The sequence below is a fragment of the Onychomys torridus genome, chromosome 3 (assembly GCF_903995425.1).
Source record: "Onychomys torridus chromosome 3, mOncTor1.1, whole genome shotgun sequence".
NCBI classification, from domain to species: Eukaryota; Metazoa; Chordata; class Mammalia; order Rodentia; family Cricetidae; genus Onychomys; species Onychomys torridus.
This window is the reverse complement of record NC_050445.1, coordinates 102,584,529-102,610,175: the sequence shown is the minus strand read 5'-3', so window position 1 is coordinate 102,610,175 and position 25,647 is coordinate 102,584,529. Positions and strand designations below refer to the sequence as shown.

The 25,647-nt window shown below is 47.3% G+C and overlaps 1 protein-coding gene across 5 annotated transcripts in view; it reads left to right on the top strand.

Moving 5' to 3' along the window:
• Srgap3 (SLIT-ROBO Rho GTPase activating protein 3) overlaps nucleotides 1-25,647 on the top strand; it is a 224,895-nt gene that overhangs the window by 98,816 nt on the left and 100,432 nt on the right. For 4 of the 5 annotated variants that reach the window (XM_036180553.1, XM_036180551.1, XM_036180554.1 and 1 more), the window contains exon 2: nucleotides 17,931-18,123. In XM_036180553.1, coding sequence (XP_036036446.1) covers nucleotides 17,931-18,123 — 193 coding nt within the window. Of the gene's footprint in view, nucleotides 1-10,638; nucleotides 10,682-17,930; nucleotides 18,124-25,647 lie in introns of those variants that run through there. The other variant, XM_036180552.1, reaches the window with a different exon arrangement.

Genomic DNA, 25,647 nt, shown 5'->3' with positions numbered 1-25,647 from the left:
TCTTGCCTGGAATCCTCCCAGTGAGGGTTCAACTGGCTAATTGATTCTGTCCCCACAATCAGGGAATTGGCCTCACCCCCCCAGGCAAAGCAGCTGAGGCTTAGGGGGTGGGGGTGGGGTATAGCTCTGGGCTCACCCAGTCCTGAGCTCAGAGTGTGGCTGCAGCAGCATTTTAGAACTTCAGAGCCCAGTGTCCTCGGGGAAGTCTTAACAGAACTCCTACTTTGCTTAGCCATAAGTTATTTAGGGTTCACGGTCATTTTAAAGGCATGAGATGTATGAGCTGCCCTGCAGATGGACTTGGGAATGGACTGGCCATTAGCACTTACCCTTAGGACTCCCAAGCCTAGTCCCTGGTGGCTGCACTGACCCCCCTGCCTTGCTCTTGATTTCTCTGGAAGAGGAAGTCAAACAGACAGCAGGGTCCAGCCTCTAGAAAGGGGGATTTTGTTGTTGTTTTGGACAGGCTCTCACTGTGTAGCTCTGGGGCCCTGCAACTCTCAGTGTAGACCAGGCTAGCCTCAAACTCACAGAGATCTGTTTGCCTCTGCTTCTCAAGTGTTAGGATTAAATGTGTGTGCTTCCACATCTGGCCTGGGTATTTTATTTAATAAACTGATTAATGAATTAATTATGAGTATTTACATCTGGTTAGAGATTGTGTGAGTGGAGAGCAGAAGTGAGGGTGTGTCCTTCACAAGTTGTTTGACCTCTAAATTTAGGTTCATCTTGAAAATGGGAGCTGTGTTTTCCTTGTGCTAGGGAAACTTAGAAATCACATAAGACAGGGTTGGCAAAGAATTGCTGCCTAATAAAAAGTAGCTGGGTTAAAGTCTCATAGCCCATACATCTCTGGTCTTAGTGCCTGTGGGTACAGGGGACTCACAGGGAAGTTGAGGTGCACTGTCCTCAGCTAGGGAGGAGCAGGGTCTAGGGTGGGAATGGGTGAGGCCTTCTCACAACCACAGGTTTTTATGTCATTTCCTAGAAGGAAATGCTGACTATGAGGGTCACTGGGGTCCCTAGAATGAATTCACTCCTTCCTTCCTTCCTTCCTTCCTTCCTTCCTTCCTTCCTTCCTTCCTTCCTTCCCTCCCTCCCTCCCTCCCTCCCTCCCTCCCTCCCTCCCTCCCTCTTCCCTCCTTCCTTCTCTCTCCCTTTCAGCTCTCCCCCTTCCTTCCCTCCATACACAAAGTTTCTCTAGGTCACCTAGATTGGCTTAGAACTTGTGATCCTTCTGCCTTCTGAGTGCTGGGATTACAGGCATGTGCCATCACTCCTGGCTAGTAAAACCCAATCTTTTCATATCAGTGGTTTGTCTAGGCATTGTATACCCTTCTTTGGTGGGGGGTGGGCTTAGAACCAGTAATGATCAGGGTTTTGCTCAGTATCCCTTGACCTTTCCAAGAGACCACAACAAGCAGTGGGTATTACAGGCTTTTGTGCTTCTGCTCTGTTCATTTGTTAACACTCTGTATCTCCTATTCTGAAGTCTCTTTAGAGTGCAGAAGACTTCTGTGGCATATTCCTTTTCCCCAGTGAGCCAGCCCCCAGCAGTATCTCTCATTCAGAAGGGCAAATGTAAGACAGTCAGACAGAAGGGAACATGCAGTACAGCGGAAATTAGGATCTGTTGTCGCCCAGTTCCAGCTAGAGCAGACTGTACTGGGCAGCCCACACTGGTGCTGGGGAGAAATGAGTGAGGCCAGGGAAGAGGGAGGGCGGAGCTCCTGGCCAGGCAGTAAGTGCAGGTGCTAGGCTCCTGGCTGGAGGTGATTCCAGTAAGCTGCTGAGCATCTGACCCTATTTGGACCAAAATGCAGCACAGAGGTTTGTTGAGGGACTGCTCACTTGGTTCTTAATGGGGGTGGGGGTGGGGGTGGACTTTCCCACTTCCTGTGGAATCTAAGGCCCACAGCTTTGGACTGGAAAGGCAATCCCCTGACCCACTGACCTAGGGCAGTAAAGCCATTTGCCTGAAGTCTTAGGAAGAGTTACTGCCCAAGCAGGAAGCAGGGAGACCTCTGCACAGTGCTGCCGGGCGACAGCTAACACCTGGGAGGGAGGCTTTTTTCCACTTTGGTTCAGGACCTGGAATAGGAGCTTGGCAAAGAATTCCACATTGTGTGAGAAGGACAAATGGATTTATTTTGGGGTGGTGAGAGCTTACTCTGAGTGCCCCTGGGAAGGACTGGATTCCAGCCTGACCACTCTCATTTGCTACAGCATTGGGAGAGATGTCTAGAAGAGATCCACAAACACTTCTTCCTTGATTGACCTTGGGTCATGACCATAGTTACTGAGATTGCAAGCACAATTTATGCTAATCTGGAGGCAGCATGCTTTCGCTTTGTTTTGTTTAGAGACAAGGTCTCAGGTGGCTCACACTGGCCTCAAACTTGCTATGTAGTTGAGGATGATCTTGAACTTCCAATTCCCCTGTCTTTACCTCCCAAAGCACTGGGATTACAGCTGTGCACTACCACACCTGGTTTACATGGAAGCCAGGTCTTTGTGCATGCTAGATGGGCACTTTACTGGCTGAGCAAGGTTTCAAATAAAGTAATAGCATTGCTAAAATGCCTCACTGAGGGAGTAAACAAAATTGCTCTCTCCTTCCAAGGTCCCATCAACAAACTGAGGTGGGAGTCCACCAAAGTTCACTCTGGGGAACAGCTTAGTGTATAAACTTCCTACAGAGCAGTGGGTGAGGGGCTAGGACATGGGTGGCCTTCAAACAGTCTCACTGGAAGCTTTGCTCCCAGCTGGATAACGACTCCCTCACGGCTGTGCAGATGGACACCCCCACTCCTTCTCAGCCTGCATACTCCAGCCTCTCCCAGACCATGTGCAGTTAGGGCAGAATTGCTTACGACTGGTTGAGAGGTGTGGCTGGATACTCAGGTGAGGGGCCCACACCCTCCCGCCCCTCCTATGTGGTATACCCACACTCAACAGACCCTGCTGTGAGGATCTTTTACAAGTCATGAAAATGGTGATAGTTTGGCTTGGACTATAGTCCCGTACAACAAATAATAAACATACCAAAAGGATTAACCCCATTTGTATATCTTTTACTATTTAGGGAACTCTTTGATATATGTGTTGATACGTATACATACGTACATGTATATGTATATCACATGCTCGTATACATAGAAAACCCAGTTTAAAACTTTGCCACGCTTCTTAGATAGGTGTCACTGAAATATGTCCTTGATAAGGATATTAGGCCTCTGGATATTTTCTATTTTTCTTTTTTCTTTCTTCTCCTGCATATACCCTGATTCCTTGCCCCTGGTGACTCAAAGCTGTGGGCCTAGTGACCATGCAGTGACGCCTTAAAATCCAGGGCTGAAGTAAACCTTCCCTTTTTTTTAAATTGATTTGTCTTGGGTATCTGTTACAATAACAGAAAGCTGAGAAACATCAAGCCTTACCAGACTGTGGCACACATGGATATTCCGCTCTCTGCACTGGGGCTTTTAACCATTAGTAAGCTGCTAGAGGACTGATTTTGTAATTCCCCCCAAATGCTATCCTTAAAGATGCGGAAGCTGGAGTTTGAGGAGGCACTTATCTGGACCCCCTTTATTACGTCTTACTTTACTCTGTGTATTTCCCAGAGGCAGAGAGGGTCTCCTGAAGACTTTATTTTGAGGGTTCACTGATAGGCAATAGGATTTGGTAATGGTGGGTGAATGAGCTTGATTGATGTGGGCTATAAGCTAGCTAGACCCACTCAAATAATCAGGCGCCATTTGCTGACCCTAGAAATCTAACCTGCATTCCTGTTATGGAATGAATTGAGGTCCCCTTTGAGAATCACTGCAGGCCTTTACAATGTTAAAGAGGATGCGTGTGTACACATGCACTCACACACACATACACACACACACACACACACACACACACACACACACACACACACACACACACACACACACGGAACAAGATCCTTCTTGTTTCTCCTTCTTTCCCTTCTAAAAACCAATTGGGAAGAAAGTGCACAGTTGCCAGACTGCGAGAATGAGGTCATGGATCATAACTCATGTGGCTTTCAGAAACATAAATCATGAAGCCTGGCTGGAACAGCTTTCCATTCCATGGTGAGCCTCTGGGAGCAGTAGCCACAATATGCATAAAGTGTTTGGACTTCACCGTGAGCTTGGCTATCCTTCCAAGTGACATTTTCATCGGAAGGTCAAGGAAATTCATCCTGTGTCCTGTCACTGTCAGGTGAATTCACACTGGATGGAGGCAGAGACAGCTCTCAGGCAGTAGGGGGCCACTCTCCTGGCTTTCCTAACGTTAGAAGCTGAAGGCTCCTGTACAGTATGCATGTTTGAACATTTTCTGCCCAGTCGTATGCTCGTCACACTTTCTTACACAGGTGCCTCCAGGGGGAATGTTTTTAGATTTCACCCCTAGAGGAGATGCTGCCCTACGATGCTTAGCTATGAGCTTCCCAGGGTCCATTGATCTTTTGCAAAATGTGATGCTTCTCCTTATGTCAGAAGAATAATGTCTGTTGTAAAGAAGCTTTGGGGGAAAAAAAAAAGCAAAACAAAACAGCAAATGGAATAGAAGTTGGCATCCTCTGTCCCTCAACCCAAACCTGGCCAGTTACCCATTTTTGTAAATAAAGTTTCAATAAAACTGGCCATGTACATTCATTTCTTTATTGTCTGTGGCTACTAATGTTCAACAAAGTCTGTACTATGTAGTTGCTACACAAGCCGTGTGTCTGCAAAGCCTAAAATATGTCTTGTCTGGCTTCTGGAGGAGATTTGCTAAACTCTGGTAGAGCACATCAATTCCTGGGAAACATCTACTGAGGGAGTAGGTTGATCTATGACCATGCCGAAAGGTGATCATGGCTGATTTTCTGAGGTGGGTTCTTCAGTCTTCCCTTCATGTGTAGGCAGCATTAAACCACAATCCCATTCTGTACCCTTCTTTTAATATTTGACATATATATATATATACATGTATATACATACATACATACATACATACATACATACATACATACATACATACATATATATGTTGTGTTCTAAGGCCACAGACTCTTCTTATGAGACAAAGTTTTTACCGCACAGGAGCGTATTTCATAGGTGTGCCAGGATACGTTGTAGTCCTTTTTTTTTTTTTTTTTTGTTTTTGTTTTTGTTTTTTTCGAGACAGGGTTTCTCTGTGTAGCTTTGCACGTTTCCTGAAACTCACTCTGTAGCCCAGGCTGGCCTCGAACTCACAGAGATCCGCCTGCCTCTGCCTCCCGAGTGCTGGGATTAAAGGCGTGCGCCATCACCGCCCGGCTCATTTTTATCTTTTATAGACAATTCTGTGATAAATATCCTCAATATATACATTGTTTGTTTGGGTGCATGTTTGTAATGTCTCTGAATCCATTTTAAATCATTAGTGCTTTTTTTTTTAAATTAGGGGTGTCTCATCTTCCTATCACATAGGGACTTTCTGGGTTTGTTTGGGTTTTGTTGTTATTTAATATTTTTTAAAAAATGGACCTCATCTAGCCCAGGCTTTTCTTAAACTCACTGTTTAGCTGAGGATAAGTTTAAACCCCTGATCTCCCTGCTCTACCTTCCAAATGCCGGGATTACAGACATAAACCATCATGCCTAACGAGCTAGGAGTTTCTTGCAGGTGGTGGTCTTGTTGTATGCACGATTCTGTCTCTGCTCCTTCGCTCTCTTGTACAGATGTGCTTTCTATTCCACCCACCTCTTAGACTGCATGCTAATTATTTATGGGGTTTTCAAGATGGTGCAATGTCCATTATATTAGTTTCCAATGGCTGTTGTAGTGAGTGGTTACAGATCTGCTGACTTAAAACACACATTTACTCTTTCCTATGTCTGGAAGCCAGGAACCCCAAATCCATCTCACCTTACTAGTGCAAATCAATGTGTTAGCAGAGCTTGCTTCTTCTAGAGGCTCAGGCTGAGAATCACTTCTGTGTCTCTTCTTGTTGGCTACTGGCATTCCTTGGCTTGTCGCCTCCCCAGGAGTCAGTTTCATGGCTGCATTGCCTTCTCTTCTGTGCCAAATCTCCCTCTCCCTCTGTCTAGTAAAGACATATGTCATTGCATTAAAGGACCATTTGGACATCATTAGTCTAGTCACATCTGCAAAGTCCTTTATTGCCCCTGAAGGTAACATTTGGGTGTTCACAGACTAAGGAATTAAGTATCTTTAGGGGATCATTGTTATCCTACCTTGTGCATCATTTCTTATTCATTTGAAAACATGTATGAGGCTGTGTATGGTGGTGTACACTTGTAGTCCAACTATTTGGCATTTCAAGGTCAGACTGAGCAACCATGCAAGACCCTATCTCATAAAACAACACAAGCTGGTTCTGGGTCTGTGCTAACCGCCTTTTGTAACAATGATGCAAAAAAGACGTGTGTAAGGAAAACTGTAGATATGAGAGTCTACATAGACCGTGTAGACTGTGCCTCCTGGATGCCCAGGCTCTTGCACTACCTCGGTTGAGACAATATGTTTGCTTTTCCTTGTTGTGAACTAATGGTGCAACCAGTCACTGTTACCTGAGGTGAAGGACGAGCACATAGGATGGCATTCTGTGGGATGATCTTAGGTGGTCTGCAGAGACCCAGCGGCCTCACTGGCTCACAGAAAGGGACAGTCCTTCGCTCTTCGGTTTGCCCTCTGCCTCTCTTTTGACCCAGCAGTCTCTGCCTGCTTCCAGCATGTCCTCAACACTTCTCACCCTCACCAAACCTCTTTTTATCAAAAAAGAAAGCAGATCGCGGGCTGCGGAATCCTAGAGAACTTACTAACCTTCTTTTATGTTTGCCGTATTTATTTTTACAGCTACTCCTTCTTCCATAGAGCATCCCATAAAAGAAAATGATTTGGAGATGCAGCTCAGTGGTACAGCATTTGCCTGGCATTTGAGAAGTCCTAGGTTTGGTCCCTAGTACTAAAAAATAAGATGCAAGAGTAATGATTTAAAAATATGAATCAAGCCAGGCGAAGTGGTGCACGCCTTTAATCCCAGCACTTGGGAGGCAGAGGCAGGTGGAGATCTGTGACTTTAAGGCCAGCCTTGAATTTCAGGACAGCCAGAGCTACGTAGAGAGAACCTATCTTGAAATCCCCTCCCCACAAAACAAACCAAACCAAACCCCTACGAATTAAATGAGTATAGGACAACTCTTTCCTAAAGATCACCTAATGATCGCAGTGAGGTCTGTGATAGGCTCAGAAGCCTCCAGGCTGGCCATGACTCTCTGCTTCTTCCACAAAAAGTCAGGCATCTTGAGTCAGAGGCCACAGCTGGATGCTCTCAGCGTTAATGACTTCTCATTTTTTCTCATTTCAATGCATCTGATCCTTTAGGGACCACTGGGCATCAGAGTTGTGAATATTAATCTTATGTTGAGATTGATCACAGTCGACTTTAACTCAGGGACTTGGGCAGGAGGAGGCCTGGCTTCACCCTGCCTGTCCTTTGCTTTTCACTGAACATCTGGAATGCAGAGAAGTCTGACTTCAAGGCAAGGGCTGGCTATTATTTGGACACAGCACAGATTTTAGGGGAAGCTCTCCCACCTCATCAGATTTTGATGGAATCTTTTTGCTGACTGCTTCCTGCTAGCAGGAACTGCAGAACTGGATTTTCCTGTTTGGATGGTTGTGGGAAGTGCGACTCTCCTGTCCTCATCCTCGTCCCTCCCCTCCCCCCAGCTGATCTTCTCAGATATATATGAGATGCTAATTCTTGAGTGTAGGGGGCCTGTGAGGGAACACACCACTTCCTCTTATGTGAGGAAGATCTTCCTGGTTAACATCTCCATCATCATTACAAAAGAACTCTTGTTATTTTTAAATGCTAGCCTACAGACCATGCTTTTTGTGGGGGTGGGGGTGAGAAATGGAACAATAAGTGCAAATTCTATCACCTAGCGCCTTCCCAACATATGTGTACCCCACTCCTCAGTAAGCTGCACACAGCTAGGATTTACTTCAACGAAGTCTCTGGAGTTGGTAGGCTTTGATTTTCTGCTTCCCCAAGTAATGATGGTGCATAAGCAGGCTGATGAGTAGTGCATCTGAATTGTTCAAGAAGCACCTCTGGCATGTGATGTAAGACAGGCAGCCCAAAGACTCTGTCAGATGAAGCTCGGCAAGCCACCTCATGTCTGTGTCTCTTTGTCGTCTGTGAAATGGAAAACTGTCTCCTAGGCTTTAGCAGAGATCCGTGGAAAATATTGAACTTCACAAATGCCTGCTTTTAACTCCCTCCCATTTGCAAATGGGAAAACCACAGGCCAGAGATGAACTGGCTTGTTCCAGGTCACATGACTCGACGGTGTCTAGGCCAAGTTCCGAGTGCAGTCAAATTTGATGCCAGACCTAGCTTTGGCCACTATAGAACCCATTTATCCAGGCTAGAGAAACAGCTTCATCCTAGGGCTGGTTCTCCTGGGACCCTGGCGAGCCCTGCTAACCCTTGGCAGGACCTGGCAGAGCCTCCCGTGGGTCCGGGGCAGCCTGGTTTGTATCCTGTGAATTCTTTGCTCTCTTTTGCTCAGTTTCTTTCACCTATGGAATGGTGTGATAACTACCTCTTTCATGGTCAGAGTGGTGGTAGGCGCTAACCTGCCTGCCTTGGTAAAGGCTGATGAAGGAATTGAGACCCTGGTCAGAGGAAGGAGGCAGAGGAGAAAGTTATGACGTGCCAGGAACTAGCTAGCCTGGCAGAGAAGGATTCTGAAAGGACCCACTTACAGAGGGGTACTCTCCTGGTCTCTTGGGCTTCTCCCTGCTGCTCAAAAACAAAGCAGATGCATCTGGGCCTGGGCCCAGGTTGCCAGGGTAACTGCTGCAGCAGCTGCCTGGGACCTGCAGCTGAGGCCCTTGGTTGCCAGGGAGGCCCCAGAGCTGGGCGAATGGTCAGGGGGCTGCCAAAGGAAAGCTGCTGCTCCATGTAAGGGAGGCTGGAGAAGGGCTGTTCGTGTGATCACACAGCCTTCCTTGTGGGGCTGTGAACAACTGAGACAGAAGTGGACCCTGGGGGACCACTCTGGCCAGACTGCATCCCTACTGTGTGCCACATACTGTGTGAAATGCTTTATGCACGTACCAACTCTCACCATTGACAAGCAGATTTGGAAGCCAGGCTGGCTGTCCCCAGAGCCTGTGAGCATGTACCCTTTGTTCTATGTCAGGCCACCTCTGTAGAGATGCTGTGTGCCTAGAGCTCCTTAGGTACCTGGCATGTTATTTCTAGTCCAATGCTGGTGTCAACCCTGCAGGACAGGTAGAGTCACCTGCCCTCTACAGTAACTGGACACCCAGGCTTTACAGTGTACACCTGGTGAGGATAGATAAGGTAAGTCGGGGACATTAGCTGGATGATTCGACACCACACCATTTTCTCTGGGGTTGGAATGAGAGGGGAGGGACCCTGTCAGGATGCTTGGTTTTGGGCTGGGCAATAAGGGTCTTCATCACCTTGATGTTCTGGGAGTTTGTGGACCTTACTGCTTGCTCTTATTGGGGCAGATGTGCACACATGTGAGTCACAGGATCCAGTGCTATCCTGCCTTCTCTGGGCTTCCATTTCTATTCAAGGAAATGGGTGTAATGAGTAATTCTGTTGAGTCTTGCATCAGTGCTCCCCCATGGAAGCAGTCTGCAGGGTATTTGCCACAAGCCATGTGTGAGTCTGAGAGCTGGGGATGAGGTGCATGTGCTGAAAGAATGACCTTGATTTTAATCAAATTTAGGGCTGGGGGCTGAGTCAGCAGGTAAAGTTTTTGCTGTGCAAGCATGAGGACCATAGTTTGGATCCCTAGAACTTGTGTAAAAGCCGGTGGGTGTGGTGACCTGCGTACAGTCTCAGGGTGTAGGAAGTGGAGAAGGGGTGTATGTGCGTGCGTGCGTGTGTGTGTGTGTGTGTGTGTGTGTGTGTGTGTGTGTGCGTGTGTGTGCGCGCACACACGCGTCCCTGGAGCGAATTAGCTGGTCAGACTAACTAAAATGGGGAGTTCTGATTCAGTGAGAGTTCCTGCCTCAATAAATAAGGTGGAGAGAGCAACCAAGGAAGACATTCAACATCAACCTTGGGTCTTCACATGCACTCCATATGTGTGTGAACACGCACACACACACACACACACACACACACACACACACCCCACATACATGCAATAGTCAAATAAAATTTAAATAGCCACCCATGGCTAGTGGCTGCTGAGTTGGGCAGTGTGATGGTAACAAATGCCAAGCACAGTTAGGAGACTTCTCTGAGTTATTATTTTGTTGTTGTTGTTACAACAATACAGGGCTGATTGTATTTTCTCCATTTCACAAAGGAAACCTGCTCCAGCTCACAGATAACAGGTGACCCCCCCAAAGCCTGCTTTGCTGTCCCACAGAGCTGAGGACCTTCACCACAGGAGGACCTCTCCTCAAAGTCAGAATGCATTGGGATGGACCGCCATGGGGGACAAGCCCTGATCTTGTCCGCCCCTCAAGCCTTTTGAGCTCTGGTTCTGCCACTTTCTAGGTGGCGCTGGGCAAATGTCTCCTCCCAAGTCTTAGCTGATTCATCTACAGAATGGGGCGATAATACCAACAGTCTTATGAGATACCATGACAACCAGGAGAGGTGCACATGGAGGTAAGGCCCACCAGCTTGCCATCCTGAGTAGCTCCGGGAGGCTGGGACTGGGTAAGAGCATGCTAACTTGCTTTTCGGGATGTTCAACCCTGAAAGGCAGTGTAAGGGGTGCAGGGTGACCCCTGCATTCCAAGACAGGGATCACAGAGCAGATCAGAGCAGATCAGTCAGGGACTGGGAGCTGCGTTGAAAATGCTCTTTTAGCTGGTATTCTGTTTTAGTTGGTATGCTTGTTCATGACCTAAGAGGCTATCTGCAGGCTGGGGGCAGAGGCCTTCAGGCAAGCTGGCAGGTCTCACCCGCCAGACCTGTTCACCAGAACTCAGCTTGGCATCAAGTTTCGGACTGGGCTGCTGTTTTCTTCTTTGTTATGGAAAATTTCAACCAATAACAAGAGCAAAGTAAGCACTATTGCTTGTCCTGGTACCTGCACATCAGCCACAACAGCTAAACTTCTAGAGTCACCTCAGTCAGGGCCAGCTCTGCTTGACTTAAAACCTCCATCCTCTACTCACCTCACCCCCACCAGCCACCCCACCCCCCAACAGGGTTATGATGAAGCAAATCTAAGCAGCTCCGCAGTGTGAGTGTGCGTGCGTTCGTGCGTGCGTGCATGCGTGGTGTGTGTGTGTGTGTGTGTGTGTGTGTGTGTGTGTGTGCATGTGTGTAGGTCAAGAGGATGACTTGCAGGTTAGCAGGTTCCAAAGATTGAATTTAGGTTGTCAGGCTTGGTGGCAAGCACCTTTATTTATCTGTTGAGCCATTTTGTCGGCCTGACTCAGAATTTTTGTATTGAAATTTATGGGACTGAAAATAGGATCAGAATGTTTTCATTTGCAGAAAATTAATACAACTGGAGTTGACCATGTTAAACATTTGTAAAATTGCCTTTTATTTTTCTATTGGAAAGTACAGTTCTTTGGGAGCTGAAGAGGCTCAGTGGTTCGGAGCACTTGCTGCTCTTGCAGAGGACCTGGCTTCAGTTACCAACACCGCATAGTGGCTTACAACCTTCTGTAGCTGCAGTTCAGGGGATCCAATGCTTTCTTCTGATTTCTGTGGGCAGGCATCAGGCATGCACATGGAGAACATGCATAAATGCAGGTGAAACACTCATACATATGAAAGAAATTAACCTAAAAGTTTAGAAAAATGCAATTGCTTTTTTTTTTAAACCTAAAAAAATTCTCAAAAATTGAATCTTTTTTTTTTTTTCCTGGTTTTTGATTTTTTTGAGACAGAGTCTCACTGTGTAGTCCTGTGTAGCCTAGAACTTGCTACACAGATCAAGCTGGCTTCAGACTCATAGAGATCTGCCTGCCTTTGTCTCCTGAGTGCTGGGATCAAAGGTGTGCACCACCATGAGCCACTTTTTTTTAAAGGATCTTTTGCCCAAATGAATTGAAGATGTATCTTCACTCAAATCCCTTCATCCATATGTTCATGACAGCTCATTCATTGTTGCCCACAATAGGAAGTGCTCAACATGCCCTTCAGTAGATAAGCAAATAGACAAACTCACAGTCGCCTGTACATCGGAATATTAGTCTGTGATAAAAAGAAATGAATTGTCAAGTGACAAAATGATATGGGAACATTCTAAATGCATGTTGCTGAGAAAGAGCTGGTTAGGAAGGCTGCCCCCTGAAAGGGTCAAACTCTAGACATTCTGGGGAATGTAAGATTGGGGCATATGGGAAAACACACAGGGGTATTTGAAAGGATAGGTTGGGCACAGGAAGGGGTGACAGAACGGTGACTAGTCAAACCACAGGGGACTCTGGGGACAGTGAAACTGTGTTGTATGGGATGATCATGGTGGCACTTGTCAAGAAAAGACTTGCCTAAACCCTTCAGGAGACAGAGCACCAAGAGAGAACCCCAATGTAAAATACAGGCTCAAAATAAGAGTGTATCTGCATTAGTTCTTCTGTGGCAATAAATGTAGCCAGCAAAAACATCCGGGAGAAGAGAAGCTGCAGGGGCGGAGGAGATGGGAGCTCTCTGCACCTCCTGCCAGTGTCTGGGCAAACTGGAATTTACCCCAACCTAGTTTATTCATTGAGAAAAGCTTGAGCCAGGCATGGTGGCGCAACCTTTAATCCCAGCACTCAGGAGGCAGAGGCAGATGAATCTCTGTGAGTTCAAGTCCAGCCTGTTCTATAAAGTGAGTTCCAGGAAAGCCAAGGCTACATAGAGAAACTCTGTCTCCAAAAATAAAACAAACAAACAACAGGAAGGGAGGGAGGGAGGGAGGGAGAAAGGAAGGGAGGAAGGAAGGAAAGAAGGAAGGAAGGAAGAAAGAAAAGAAAAGCTTGAATTCCTAATTCCATGGCTCTTCATCTGCTTGGGAGGCTGTGTAGCACAGTGCATGGCCCTGCCTATTGCCATGGGCGGCAGCTTTGGTGAGACTGTGGCCCGGAGAGTGGGCCTCCTGTGACGAGGTGGATAAGCTGTGGGTTCTTAGGTTTTGAGGACCAGAGAAATACAGCCTTTACCCTATGAGCAGTGGGGGCTACTGAGAAGTCCATCAGGAGAGTGACACGGGGGTGGGGTGGGGGTGATGATAGTTCAGGAGGCCCGGGCTGTAGGATTAGTATCCCTTCTCTGAACTTCGTGCCCTGTTTGTAGAACCAGAAGGCTGTACTGGTTGTCAGGGAAGCTGTCCTCAGCCCGAGGGTCTGAGGTCGAAACCTGGCACAACTTCCCATCCCCCCCTCCCCGGCCTCTGTCTCACTGTCTCATGCTTTGGTTGGATGGCTCCCCTTGGGGGACATCTACTGCACAAGGCTGTGCCTGGGGAGCAGCTCCATTTGATTTGATCTGATTTTTCTCTCTGTGAAGTCTTCAAGGGGAAGAGCTAAGGCCTAGCCTGCTCCTAGTAGCCTAAAGGGGAGGAGACAGAAATCAGGAGACTGGGAACCAACTCCCTTGGGGTTAAAGAGCAGGATAGGATGCCGAGCAGGATGGGAGGAGGTCTCTGATTGCTAGACACCTTGACTTCCATCTAGCCCAACTCCACCTGCCCCCACTTTGGAAGCTCTAGCTGGCTGTGTGCATTAGGGGAGGCGTCTCTGCCCCTTCCAAACTGTCTCCTGTCACCGCAGTATGATTTATGAGCTTCCCCTCTAAAACATGAGAACACTGGCCACTGACGCTGCCCTGGAGTTGTTCTAATAAGCGGCATCTTCTTGTTATGCACAGGATGCCAGGGGCAGAAGAGGGGGGAATCCACGGTGGGCTGTGCTTTGTTTTCTTTGAGCATGGAAAACACTCTTGGTGGACCTCAGTCTCTGTAGTGTCCAAAGCCTTATTGTCACCTTCAGAGGGAAGTGAGTCTGATTCCTAGCTCAGCTTTGCACTAGCTTTTAGGACCTTAGCCTGATGGTGTCCTCTGAGCCAACCCCCGCCCCCAACTACAGAGGTGAAGTTGGGGACACCAGCAGTACCCTCCTTCTAGGGGTGCCCTGTGGTTTCCATGAGAGAGGCACCCAGAACATGAGCCCTTGAAACGCTGGCGTCATCGAGATGGTTCTAACAGTGGAGGGTCTGAAAGTTGGTAGGGGAGTATCTGAGAAGGATTGTCGTGGCTGTGTGTTGATACAGCAGCTGGGTCTCACAGGAGTGTCAGCATTTCCATCCATTTACACACATGGGCCTATGCACACACATGCCTGCGCAGCTGGTGATAGTTCATAGAATGTGATCTTTGCCAAGCCTCCAAGCTTAGTTTACACAAAGCCTTTGTTCTTCCTCTGTGGAAACTGATAATGCGTGAGGGCCACACTCGCGCTTGTGTGTAAAAAGTGATAGTAGCCACACCAAGTGTGTGTGGCAAGTGTGTGCACGTGTGTACATGTGTATGTATTTGTGGTATATGTGTATGCATGTGGTATATGTGTGTATGCATTCGTTCATGTATGTGTATATTTGTGTATGCATGAGTGTGTGCCATTATGAAGACGTGGTGTGTGTGTGTGTGTGTGTGTGTGTGTGTGTGTGTGTGTGCATGTGTGGCATGTGTTGTAATGTGACTTTTGTCTAAGTGTGTCTGGTAGGTGAGGTTGGTGAGCAGTGTGTGGTTAATGCTGAGTATGTGGCATGCACTATGTTCTGTGTATAAACTTTGTGTTTATCTGTGTGTGACTCCAGTGTGTGTTTGTGTGTCAGATGAGGTGCTCACAGTCAGCTGCTTTGTGGGCTGGGCAGAGGAACATAAGCATTAGTAGCTTGTTGGACAGGTACTGTTTTCTGATGGGTCTGTTTTGTTCTGGGAGACTCTACACTCAGAGCTTGGATTTCATTTGTGGAGACCTCAGAGAGAATAAAAACAACCATCATCCAAACCAGTCCTGGAAATCCCTGATGCCAGGAGTCCCACAGTGTGCTGGGGATGGTGGTGGGCCAGTGGGTCCGCCAGGCCTTGCTGGAAGGGGCCCTCCCACCAGGGCCGCAGAGCAGCAGTGTGGGCCTCCTGCTGTCTACCCTCAGGATGAACTCAAAAGTCTCTGCTGTCCTACAGTTTTAGTTGACATTTAACATGTTTCAGTCTTAGTGTAAGTAGTTACAAAGGATATATTTCTACCACGTTTTAAATATTGGTATTTTAGAATAACTTTGCACCATTCTCTTAAAAGTAGACCAAACTAAAACTCAATAACATTGTAGTTTTAAAAGTTGTCTTCTCGTGAGGTTTTACATAATCCAGAAGAATGCACATATGGGGTGCAGCTCCATTCATCTGCCCATGTTCTGCCCAGATCAAGGTACTGAGCATGCCCAGAACCCCAGAAGGCAACCTTGTGTTCCTCTGAGTGAACATGCCCCGAAAAGTGTCTGCTTCTCTCTCTAATGCTGCAAACTACTCTTCCTGGTCTCATTTTTTCCTGGCTGGTTCAATAAACATGAGATCCATGCATTTCAAGCCTCTGCTATATGTAACACGAATTGTTAGAAGGTCTTATGAATAAAAACAAACCCAGAGCCAGATATTGGGGTGAACACTGAATGATCAGAGAAGCAGAACAAGCCACAGCCACCTCACCTTGCCAGTTCCTCAGCTGATCTCATTTCCTCAGGCTGAAAGCCTCTGAGTCCTCATCTGAATGGATCTCAGCTAAACTGCTGCTAAAAGCCTAAAAGCTTAACCAGGCTTTAGTTTCTTGTCCTCACACCTTATATACCTTTCTCCTTCCCTCCGTCACTTCCTGGGATTAAAGGTGTGTGTCACCATGCCTGGCTGTTTCCAATGTGGCCTTGAACTCACAGAGATCCGATGGATCTCTGCCTCCAGAATGCTAGGATTAAAGGTGTGTATGCCACCATTTTTGGCCTCTATGTCTAGTGGCTGTTCTGTTCCCTGACCCCAGATAAGTTTATTAGGGTGCACAATATATTGGGGGTGCAATATCACCACAGCTCTATGGAGCCCATGCTTTCTCACCGCATAGCATTCTCCTGAGCGAAACATCACTTCCGTTCTTACTGGACTTCTAATGCTTAGTCATAAAGCTGATTCTTGAGAATATTTTTGGGTGGGTGTAAGCACTGACTTGTTTTGGGTATTTGTGAGTGGAATTGCCAGGTTCTAGGAAGAATTCTGTAATACATCGGTATTCTTCACTGTCCATCAGGAGAACCCAAAGGTATAAAACTTTTTATATCATTTATTATCTTTTCTAATTCATAATTCCCTTCAATTTCCTTCACAGAATTTTATCTTAATAGTTTTATGCTTAAAACTTAAAAATTGGTTATCATATTTCTTTTTAATCTTTTTAACCTATATACAAATTGAAATAAACATTTTGATTTTTAAAGTTACATTTAATTAATTAATTAATCAATTAGAGCACAGAGGGTTTGTGATCCTTTGAATTGAGGAAGGATTTTCTAGCACCAGTATTTGGAATTATTCTTTTTGGGACACATAGACATTTTTGTCATTTTGGGGTCCTCCATCATAGTTAGACTCTGGGTAAATGCAGTCTTGGTTTTTCTTCTGGAAATCGGGAACAGACCCATTGTGAAGAGTGAGGTGGGAGGAGGGTGGCATTCTCAGGCAGAGCTAGACAGCATAGCATTGGCAATGAGGCTCTCATGTGCATTCTCCCATACTCCTGTCTGCAGACCCGTTGGGAAGTCTTGCTATGTCCCCAGGTAGCTCTGTGCCAGTGTGTAGACCTCTTAGATGATGGTGATGATGGGAAGGGACACTGAACAATTCAAGGATGGGCTTGAGTGATTTACAAAATTAATGGTGTGTAGACGGAGAACCCATTCTAAAGAGCTGAATGGAAGCTTTAGGCAGAGGGGAGCCTGGGGTATTTTTGAGAAGTTTGTCAGGAAAGAGCAAATAGGATGTCTTGAGGAGATGAATCTATTGAGGACCCAAGAAGGGGTTTCTTCATCTGAACTGTGGCAGTGAAGGTATTAGGACTTGACAAAATGTTGGGCTGTGACTGTTAGGACATCAGGACACGTTTAAGGTTGTTAAGGGTTTTAAAGACTGAGGTAAGATTTATTTTTTATTTTTTTTTAGCTCGACTCCTAGCTTTTGAACATTCCTCCTGGTTGCCCAGACCCAGCTCTATCAGTCAATACTTCTCCAAGTGTGGACTAGGTTCTTCTAGAGGTACTTGAGATGTTTAGGAGCTTAGAGTAATTGAAAGCAGTATAGGCAGGACCTTGAAGAACACTGGGGCTCCGGATACCTTCTGATGCTCTCTGGGTCCTGCCTGCATTAATGAGAAAAATCTTCACACTTTTCCCTGGGCCACCTCCTTTTTGTTGACAAAGAATAAGCCTCTTGGGCAAGGTCTCTGGCCCTTTGGCAAACCCTGGTTGTAGTGAGTAAATAGGATTTAAAAACGTTATTTTCATAGCACTCATTTCCAGTATCCCAGGCTACAAGGGCTCCCCCTTTTCTTGAGATAGATAGATAGATAGATAGATAGATAGATGAATAGATAGATTTTGCGTTTAAACAAGTTTATTCCAGTGATAAAAGTTAGCTAATTGCTAATCATGTTGAGTAACATGTAGCTGGTGTCCTGTGCATCAGTCAGGAACCTTGATGACAAAGTGGAGTAACTCAAGTTTGGGAAACAGTAAGTTAGACTGTAGAACAGAAAGAGGCCCTTGCCAAATCTCTGCATAGCAAAGTTGGGGCTCTGTCTGAGTTCTGGGGGGTATGGGTCCTCTACTGTCCCCAGCCACGGCCTGATGCTCTGCTCCTTGCCTCCCGCAGAGATCCGCATGCAGCTGGTGGAGCAGTTCAAATGCCTGGAGCAGCAGTCAGAGTCGCGGCTGCAGCTGCTGCAGGACCTGCAGGAGTTCTTCCGCAGGAAAGCCGAAATCGAGTTGGAATACTCCCGAAGCCTGGAGAAGCTGGCCGAGCGCTTCTCCTCCAAGATCCGCAGCTCCCGGGAACACCAGTTCAAGTGAGAAGTTGGCTGTGGGTCATGGGGTGGGAGGTAGCGCTGGGCAGGAGGGCTCTTGGCAGAGGCAATGAGCGAAGGAGGCCACGAGTGGGTGAGGAGGCCAGGACTGGACCTTGACCTGTGAGGTCCTGCAAGGTGCTGGGTTCTGTGGCTTCCAGGAGCGTGTTGTTCTCATGCACCAAGTGAAGCTGCAGATGACTTTCGCGCACAAGGTTGCTGTAGAGAGTAGATGAGTGGCTCAGAGTTGCCTTTGTTTATGCCCAGCTGAGACTCCATACCTACTTTCGTCACATCCTGGCTTTATCTGGTTGACTTTTACTTGGGTATCACCTCAGCTTCTATGTCCTTAGAGTAGACGTCTTCTCATGCACTGGGTCCACAGGCATCCTTCTTCCTTGCTATTCTGGAGGACCTCAGTACCTAAACACTGTCCTACCTTCTTATTTATGACACCCAGACCCTCTAATATCCTAATTGCTCACACCCCAAACTCTTAGTGCTGAGGGTGTCTATCTGACCAGGCAGGTTCTGAAGACCTGTAGTTACACTCTGAATTGCTTCCACAGTGGGTGTGCACAGCTGGGGTCTCATCACTCGCCCCTCCTTCCTCTTGATTTGAAACCAGCTGCCCTAACATCCTATGTGTGAGCATGGAGGAGAGGGGGAGGGCAGGTCTTGAGGACACAGGGGTCCCTTATCCCCTCACCTTGTCTATAATGAGCCCCACTAGCCCCTCATGGGTTCATTAACTCAGCCACTAGACGGATGGGTGCCCCAGCTGGCAGTTGGACCAACAGGGCTGCTGGTCTCACTATGAAAGTCTAATTAGGAGGTCACCCAGGCCATCGCAGCTGGGGTAGACCCTCTACGTGACGCTAATGTGATGGTCCAGCCCTGATGGCTTTTGGAAGTTGAGTTTTCCGGGCAGGCTGACTCACCTTGGACTCCAGGGTGCTCAGTGACCTGGCTGCTGCTTCCGTTCATAGGGTCTGTGCTGTGCTCTGGGCCTTCAGCCTAGATGTCCTGAGAAGCCAGGCTGTCTTACAGATTCATCACTGAAGGGTGCTTCTTGGGTGTTTTATTCTTACTGCAGTGAGCTTAGCTGAGGAGGGAAAGGGGAAGAGGGGAAGAAAAGAGCGAGGAAAGAGGGGAGGGTGGGGGTTTATTAATTCTTGGTTTACTCACTTTACTTGAGTTGAGAGATTTGACTCAGAGACGGAATTGATTTGCTGAAGATGCCACTGCAAGTTAGCAACAGAATTGGGGCTGAAACCCAGGTCCTACTCTAGGTCAGGGTGTTTTCTTTTGTCCTGTGGGTACTTCTCCCTAAGGCCCATGCTTTTTCTAATCTCCCTGGGCTTTGGGGATGTTTACAGTTGTGGAAGGTACTAAATTTAGGGCCAGACCTAGCTAGGTCGAGTTCCATGTGGCACTTGATTTAAAGAAAGGCCTAGGGCTGTCATGGTGGCTCACCAGCCTGAGGGGCTTGCTGCCAATCCTGACAACTTGTGATTCAACCCCAGAACCCATATGGTAGAAGGAGAGACTGACTTCTTGTCCCCTGTGTCTACAGGGCCTGATGCCAGCTCCTGGATTCTCCTTGGGGAGCTTGAACATTTGTAGAGAAGGAGGAGGAATCCAGATGGTCATCCTTCACTGACTTAAGATGGGAAGGATTGTGTTGGGAACGAGGCAAAGCTAGTACCCTGGGCTGAGGCCTTGGTCTGTCCTCTGTGGATGAGCACTGGGTTTCAAAGTCTGAAATGACAGAGAAGATGACCAGTGAGCAAGGGTACCTAGCAGCTAGCAGAAGGCTTGCCCTCGGTTGGTACAAATGTTTCTTGAATAAATGTCCAGTGGTAATTAGAACTGTCATAGTGGGCAGTGTACTTTTGACTTCCTCAGCTTGGTGAAACCATTTGAGCAAATTCCCCACTCAGGTGCCTGGTACTTGGTTCTGCGGTGCTGTGAGGACGGATGACCTTGACAGTGGCCTCCTGGCTGGAGAATGGGGACCACCAAGAGGCTGGTGTGTAAGGCTTGGTAAAATAGTCTCCAAAATGCAGAGTCTGTGGCCTCTCTCAGCCTCCTGCATCAGAAGCAATGGGGCAGCAGCAAGCCTTTCTGGGGTTCTGGTGGTCAGCCACCAGATGGTTTTCTAGATGACAAGTGGTTTCAGTCTTTTTTGTGGGCTTCACTGTCTACCTTCCTTGTCACCAGCATAGAAGTCACAGTCTTGCCCTTTCTGGAGGGGCCTGCCTTTTCCTTCTGATGGGCTGGAACAGGAACATCCCCTTGGCAGAAGATGCCCTGGAGGGCATCACATAGGGGCCTGAGTCTGCTTCTCAGGTGGGTGGGTGGTCTGGTTGAAACAAGATGGCTTGGTCTGCAGAGGCAGAGGTTTCCTGTGACCAAGACTTCTCCCAAGAGCTGTATATTCTAAAACACCAATACTTTGAGATACTTGGTAGAGGAAGGAAAAAAAGAAAAGAAAACAAATTCTGTATCTGGAACTCACTATGTAGACCAGGCTGGCCTTGAACTCACAGAGATCTACCCATCTCTGCCTCTTGGGTGCTGGGACTAAAGGTGTGCACTGTCATGCCCAGCCACTGACTGCTCTTAACAGCTGAGTACAGTGTGTAGAAGGCTCTGAGAGGTTTGTACTAAGTCTGTTGTCTTCTTTCTGAAAGCTAGATGACCATAAGATTTCCCCTTCCTAGGATAAGTAGTTATACTTTGCAAACTAGGGCTCTCTGGGACCCCATATTCAAAGCTCTATTCTATACAAATCCCAAAGTGTAATGGCATTCCACTCAAATAGTACCCTGTATTTGGGGAGTCAGGGCCCCTTTCATTCTGACTCCTTTGGTTTTTTGGTAGTTCTTGGTTTCAGGGGAAAATGTCTCAAGACAATCCCCTGTCCAAGCTTAAATGATGCTGGCTGCTCTGAGAACCACAGAGAAAAGCAGCAGAGAATTCTGTTTAAACACATTACAAGTATTTGGGGGAAAAGCCAGAGTTTGGAAAGAGCTAGGCGGTGCTTGGCTAGACACCGCATACTATTCTGTGCAGATATTCAGTGCCAGAGCATTGGGAGTGTCTTCCAGCTCCACAGAGCAGTTGAGAGGGAGGATCCCACCTGCCTTCCTTTCCAAGAAAGCCACAGTTCTCACAGCTGCAGCATGTCTTAAAACGATAGTATTAAGCGTTCCAGGTTATTCTTGACAGAAAAGCATTTTTGCAACATGTAATTTGAAGTTGGTGTACAGAGAACGCAGGTTGAAGGTCTGAGCAGAAGAGATAGGGATGGAGGAAGCCCTCAGATTGGGCTTGTGTTTCTACTGATAGTTATGACTGCTCCCATGGCCAAAGTCACACCAGTAAGTTGTTTAATTTTCCATGTTTCCTCGTGTCTACCTTACCTTGTGCCACGTTCTCTCCAAGGTCACCCTCTTAGTGGCACTTTCATGACATGCAGAACAGGTACATCTTTCTCTTCCTAGTTGACGCTAGTAAGGTTTGGGGAAATTAATTTGCTGAGGACACAGCTTTGGTTGCAGACAGTACAGGCAGGATTGGTGTCTTGGTTTGTCAGACTCCAAGCACAAAGTGCCTCTGGCTGTACCGCTGCATGGCAGGTCCGTTTCCTTGGCTCTCTGCCCGTGTTGGTGCTTGCTGAGGGTCACCATCTAACCAGACCTGTGTGAGCATCAGGGGTCTGGGAAAGGCTCTTGTGCAAAGTCTCTCTTCTGGCTTGGCTAGTTGTGGGTCTCACAGAGCACAGGTCAGATTAGCGAGGAACCAAACAGTTTTTAGATCTGCCAGCCACCTTCATCCCGCTAGGTACTTGAAGCAAGGGGGGCATTTCTAATCTGTCTCTGTCTTTTTATCTCTGCATCTGTCTCTCTGTCTCTTTCTGTGTCATAACACAGTACGGAACTGAGCAGTGCTCCTCAAAATAAAAGAAGGCTCACTGGTGATGCCTGAGCCATAACTGTTCAGTTCTCGTTCATCCTTGAGGAGAAAGCCTCCTTGGCGCTCCTGCATTGGCAATGCCTCTCTAATAGTTCAACAAACCTCAGGCTTCAGCACCTGCCCAAGAATGCATTATGCTGTTTGTCTCCCTTAACGGTACTTTCTCAGGTACCTTCTGTTTATGGCAAGCATTTTAAAAAAGAAACTATGACCAGGGAAAGTCTTCTGTAAATGTCTTTAGAAAAAGACAACAATAGACTGGAGAGATGGCTCCAGGGATAAGAATATTCTGTATTTGAGTGTGGAGATCCGAGTTCAGATTTACGAAACCACCCACATAAAGACCATGTGTGCTTACACATGTCTATGACAGCACTTCAGAGAGGGAGGAGTCAGAAGGATCCCTGGGGCTAGTCACCAACCCATCTCTAGGTTCAGTGGGAGACCTTGCCTAGTCACCAACCCATCTCTAGGTTCAGTGGGAGACCTTGCCTAGTCACCAACCCATCTCTAGGTTCAGTGGGAGACCTTGCCTAGTCACCAACCCATCTCTAGGTTCAGTGGGAGACCTTGCCTAGTCACCAACCCATCTCTAGGTTCAGTGGGAGACCTTGCCTAGTCACCAACCCATCTCTAGGTTCAGTGGGAGACCTTGCCTAGTCACCAACCCATCTCTAGGTTCAGTGGGAGACCTTGCCTAGTCACCAACCCATCTCTAGGTTCAGTGGGAGACCTTGCCTCAAGGGAATAAAGTGTAAAGTGATAGAAAAGGATGCCTAGTGTCCTCCTTTGGCCTCTGTGTGTGCATGGGTTTGTGCATGCATATCACATATCACACACACACACATACACACACACACACACACACACACGTTTAAAATTAAAATCAAAGGGAGATACTGAGCCTGGGTTTGGGGATATGATAATCCTGATGTTAGCAAAAGCTTACACTGGGGCCTGTTTCTAGTTTCTTGTAGAAAATTATCACTTTCCCTGATCTCTAGCTTCCATCCTGCTGCTATTATCAGCTCAAATGTCTGTTATTTCTACATTCTATTGTCCCTGGTCCACCTTCTCTCACCTCCAACATCTCTCTTCCTTCTGCCATTTCAACCTTCTAGCTTCAGCCATCCATCAGCTCCAGATTTCATCATCTGTATCTCCCAGCATCCATCTTCTATCACTGTTGCATTCATTCATTCATTCCTAATTCCTGTCTTCTACCTCCCATCATCTTCCACCTCCCAGCACCTCCCATGTTCTGTCACCGGTTTTCTTTTCTCTCCTGTAGCAGGGCTCTTGAAGCGCATCTTACAGTGTGCTCTTTGTGATGGCTGCAGCCCTTCTCCTCTTCCCAGCTTTCCATCTGGTTTACACTGCTCCCACACACGTTCCCCAGAGCCCTCAGCCCGTAATCAGTGAATTACAAGCTCTCAACCAGGTTGTGACTTATCTGAGTGTGTCTATACATACATATGTATATATTACATCTGCATCAACAGAACCCTAACTTTGTATTAAGAATGATGAGTGGATTTAAAGGGCATGTAGTATGTAGGAGTTTAGTTTTGTCTCCATTTCAACAGGTAGGTAGAATAAGAGTAGGTTTTAAGAATTATATAGGACCTTATACTTTGCAAATTCATTCACCAATCTTTAGCCCATACACCCTTCTAAGTATTCTGGTGGGAAGCAGAGAGTCCGAGGAGGTGGCATCACCCCTATGGGACAATCAAGGGATTTGAAGGCCAGGCTCAATGGGTCTTAACTCAGGACCCATGGTTGAAGGATGAAATAACTGGCCAGGTGAGCCTTGGATAGACCCTTCCTCTGCTTGGTTCTGTATAAACAACATGTCACATCAATTTTTCTGTTAGATAAACTGAGACACAGAGGCTTGCAGGGGAGGAGATGGAGAGGTTGCCCAGGTATTTCCTAATGGGGCAAGGGTTTTCATTTCAGGACTTGACCAAAGACAGGGATCTGGTTTGTGAAGAGGGTGTCAACTGCTGGGACTTATGCTCTCTAGATCCCAAGATCCCAGGACACTGGATTTAGATCCACGTGCCTCTGGGGTTCTGCAGGCTTGGATCTGGGTTCTGTTTGCTAAGCGGAATTTTCCAGCCCCCAGCCGGGAAGCTGGCAGAGCTAGCTTGCTGCTAATTTCGTTTTCCTACCTTATATCTTGGCAAAGCTTGGCCTCTCCAGCTTCAGTTTCTTGGAACCTCATTCCCACCTTTCTTAGCCAAAGCAAGCAAGCAAGCTGTGGCTCACCAGAAATGTTCATTGCTAGTTTCTAGCCATAAAAAAAGAAAATATGTACATCTGTGGAAGTTCTGCCCTTATGTCCTAGCTCAGCAGCTTCTGCCTGCCGGGGAGAGGCTTGGATGCAGGATGGGAAAAGCCCAGAAGTCGCTCACAGTGGGCCTGGGAGAGGGAAGGCTGGCTCCCTTCATTTTGGTACCTTCTCAAAGGGGGCTGTAGCAAGAAAAGGCAGCAGAGGGGGCTAGGTATCAGGCCCAGGGAGCCTTTTGAAAAAGAACAGGTGACCCCAGGGAAAGGAGAGTGGAAGCAGAGGTTCCTGAGGAGCTCCATCCTGATCTGTCGCCTGTGCTCCAGCTACTGTTTTCTGCAGTCCCAGGGTAATGCCGATGGTATGTGGGATGAGGCAGCAGGCACCCCAGGGCCCCCAGCACCCCAGGGCCCAGCATCCCAGGGCCCCCAGCCTCACGATACAACATTCTTACCCTACCCATCTTTTTTTTTTTTTTTTTTTTTTTTTTTTTATAAAGACAGGGTTTCTCTGTTTAGTTTTAGTGTCTGTCCTGGGTCTTGCTCTGTAGACCAGGCTGGCGTCGAACTTACAGAGATCTGTCTGGCTCTGCCTCCCGAGTGCTGGGATTAAAGACATACACCACCACCGCCCAGTGCTACCCTACCCATCTTGATTCCTAGGCTTCATCCATGCTGGTCTTTACTTAGTCCCTTAAATACATGCACCAAATTCCCTGCCCTTAAGAGAGGCCACTCTTCTAGTACTTTCCCTTAACCCCCTCTAATTCTTCTTAGAAGCCCACCTTAACTGCTCCTTCCTCTTAGACACTTCAGTGAACCTCAAAGTCAGGCCTCAAGTCCCTTGCCCTGGCCTCTCATGGCATACATGCCCCTTTACTCTAGCACTTTCTGACAATTTAATTCTATACCCACCCGAGATGCCTCCGGTGAGTCTGTCTTCCCCCAGCACACTGTCTACTGTGTGGAGAACAGGAGCCACACATGCACTCATGGTCATCTCGGAACCCGACCCTACAGAAGGCACATCATAAAGGCATTGCCCAGATGAGCTGCTGAAGAATGACCAGGGAGCCCTCTCCTAGGTTTGAGTGGCAAGGCCACAAGCATAGGTGCCCTGTGTATTGTCACATTGCTAGAAGGAAGACATAGAAGAGCGCCACACCCAGGTCCAGGTGTCTTTCTGTTTCACCTTAGTGGCGCTTATTGATGGCCCAGTGAGGTAGTGAGGGCCTGGTACCGTTGTGACGGAGG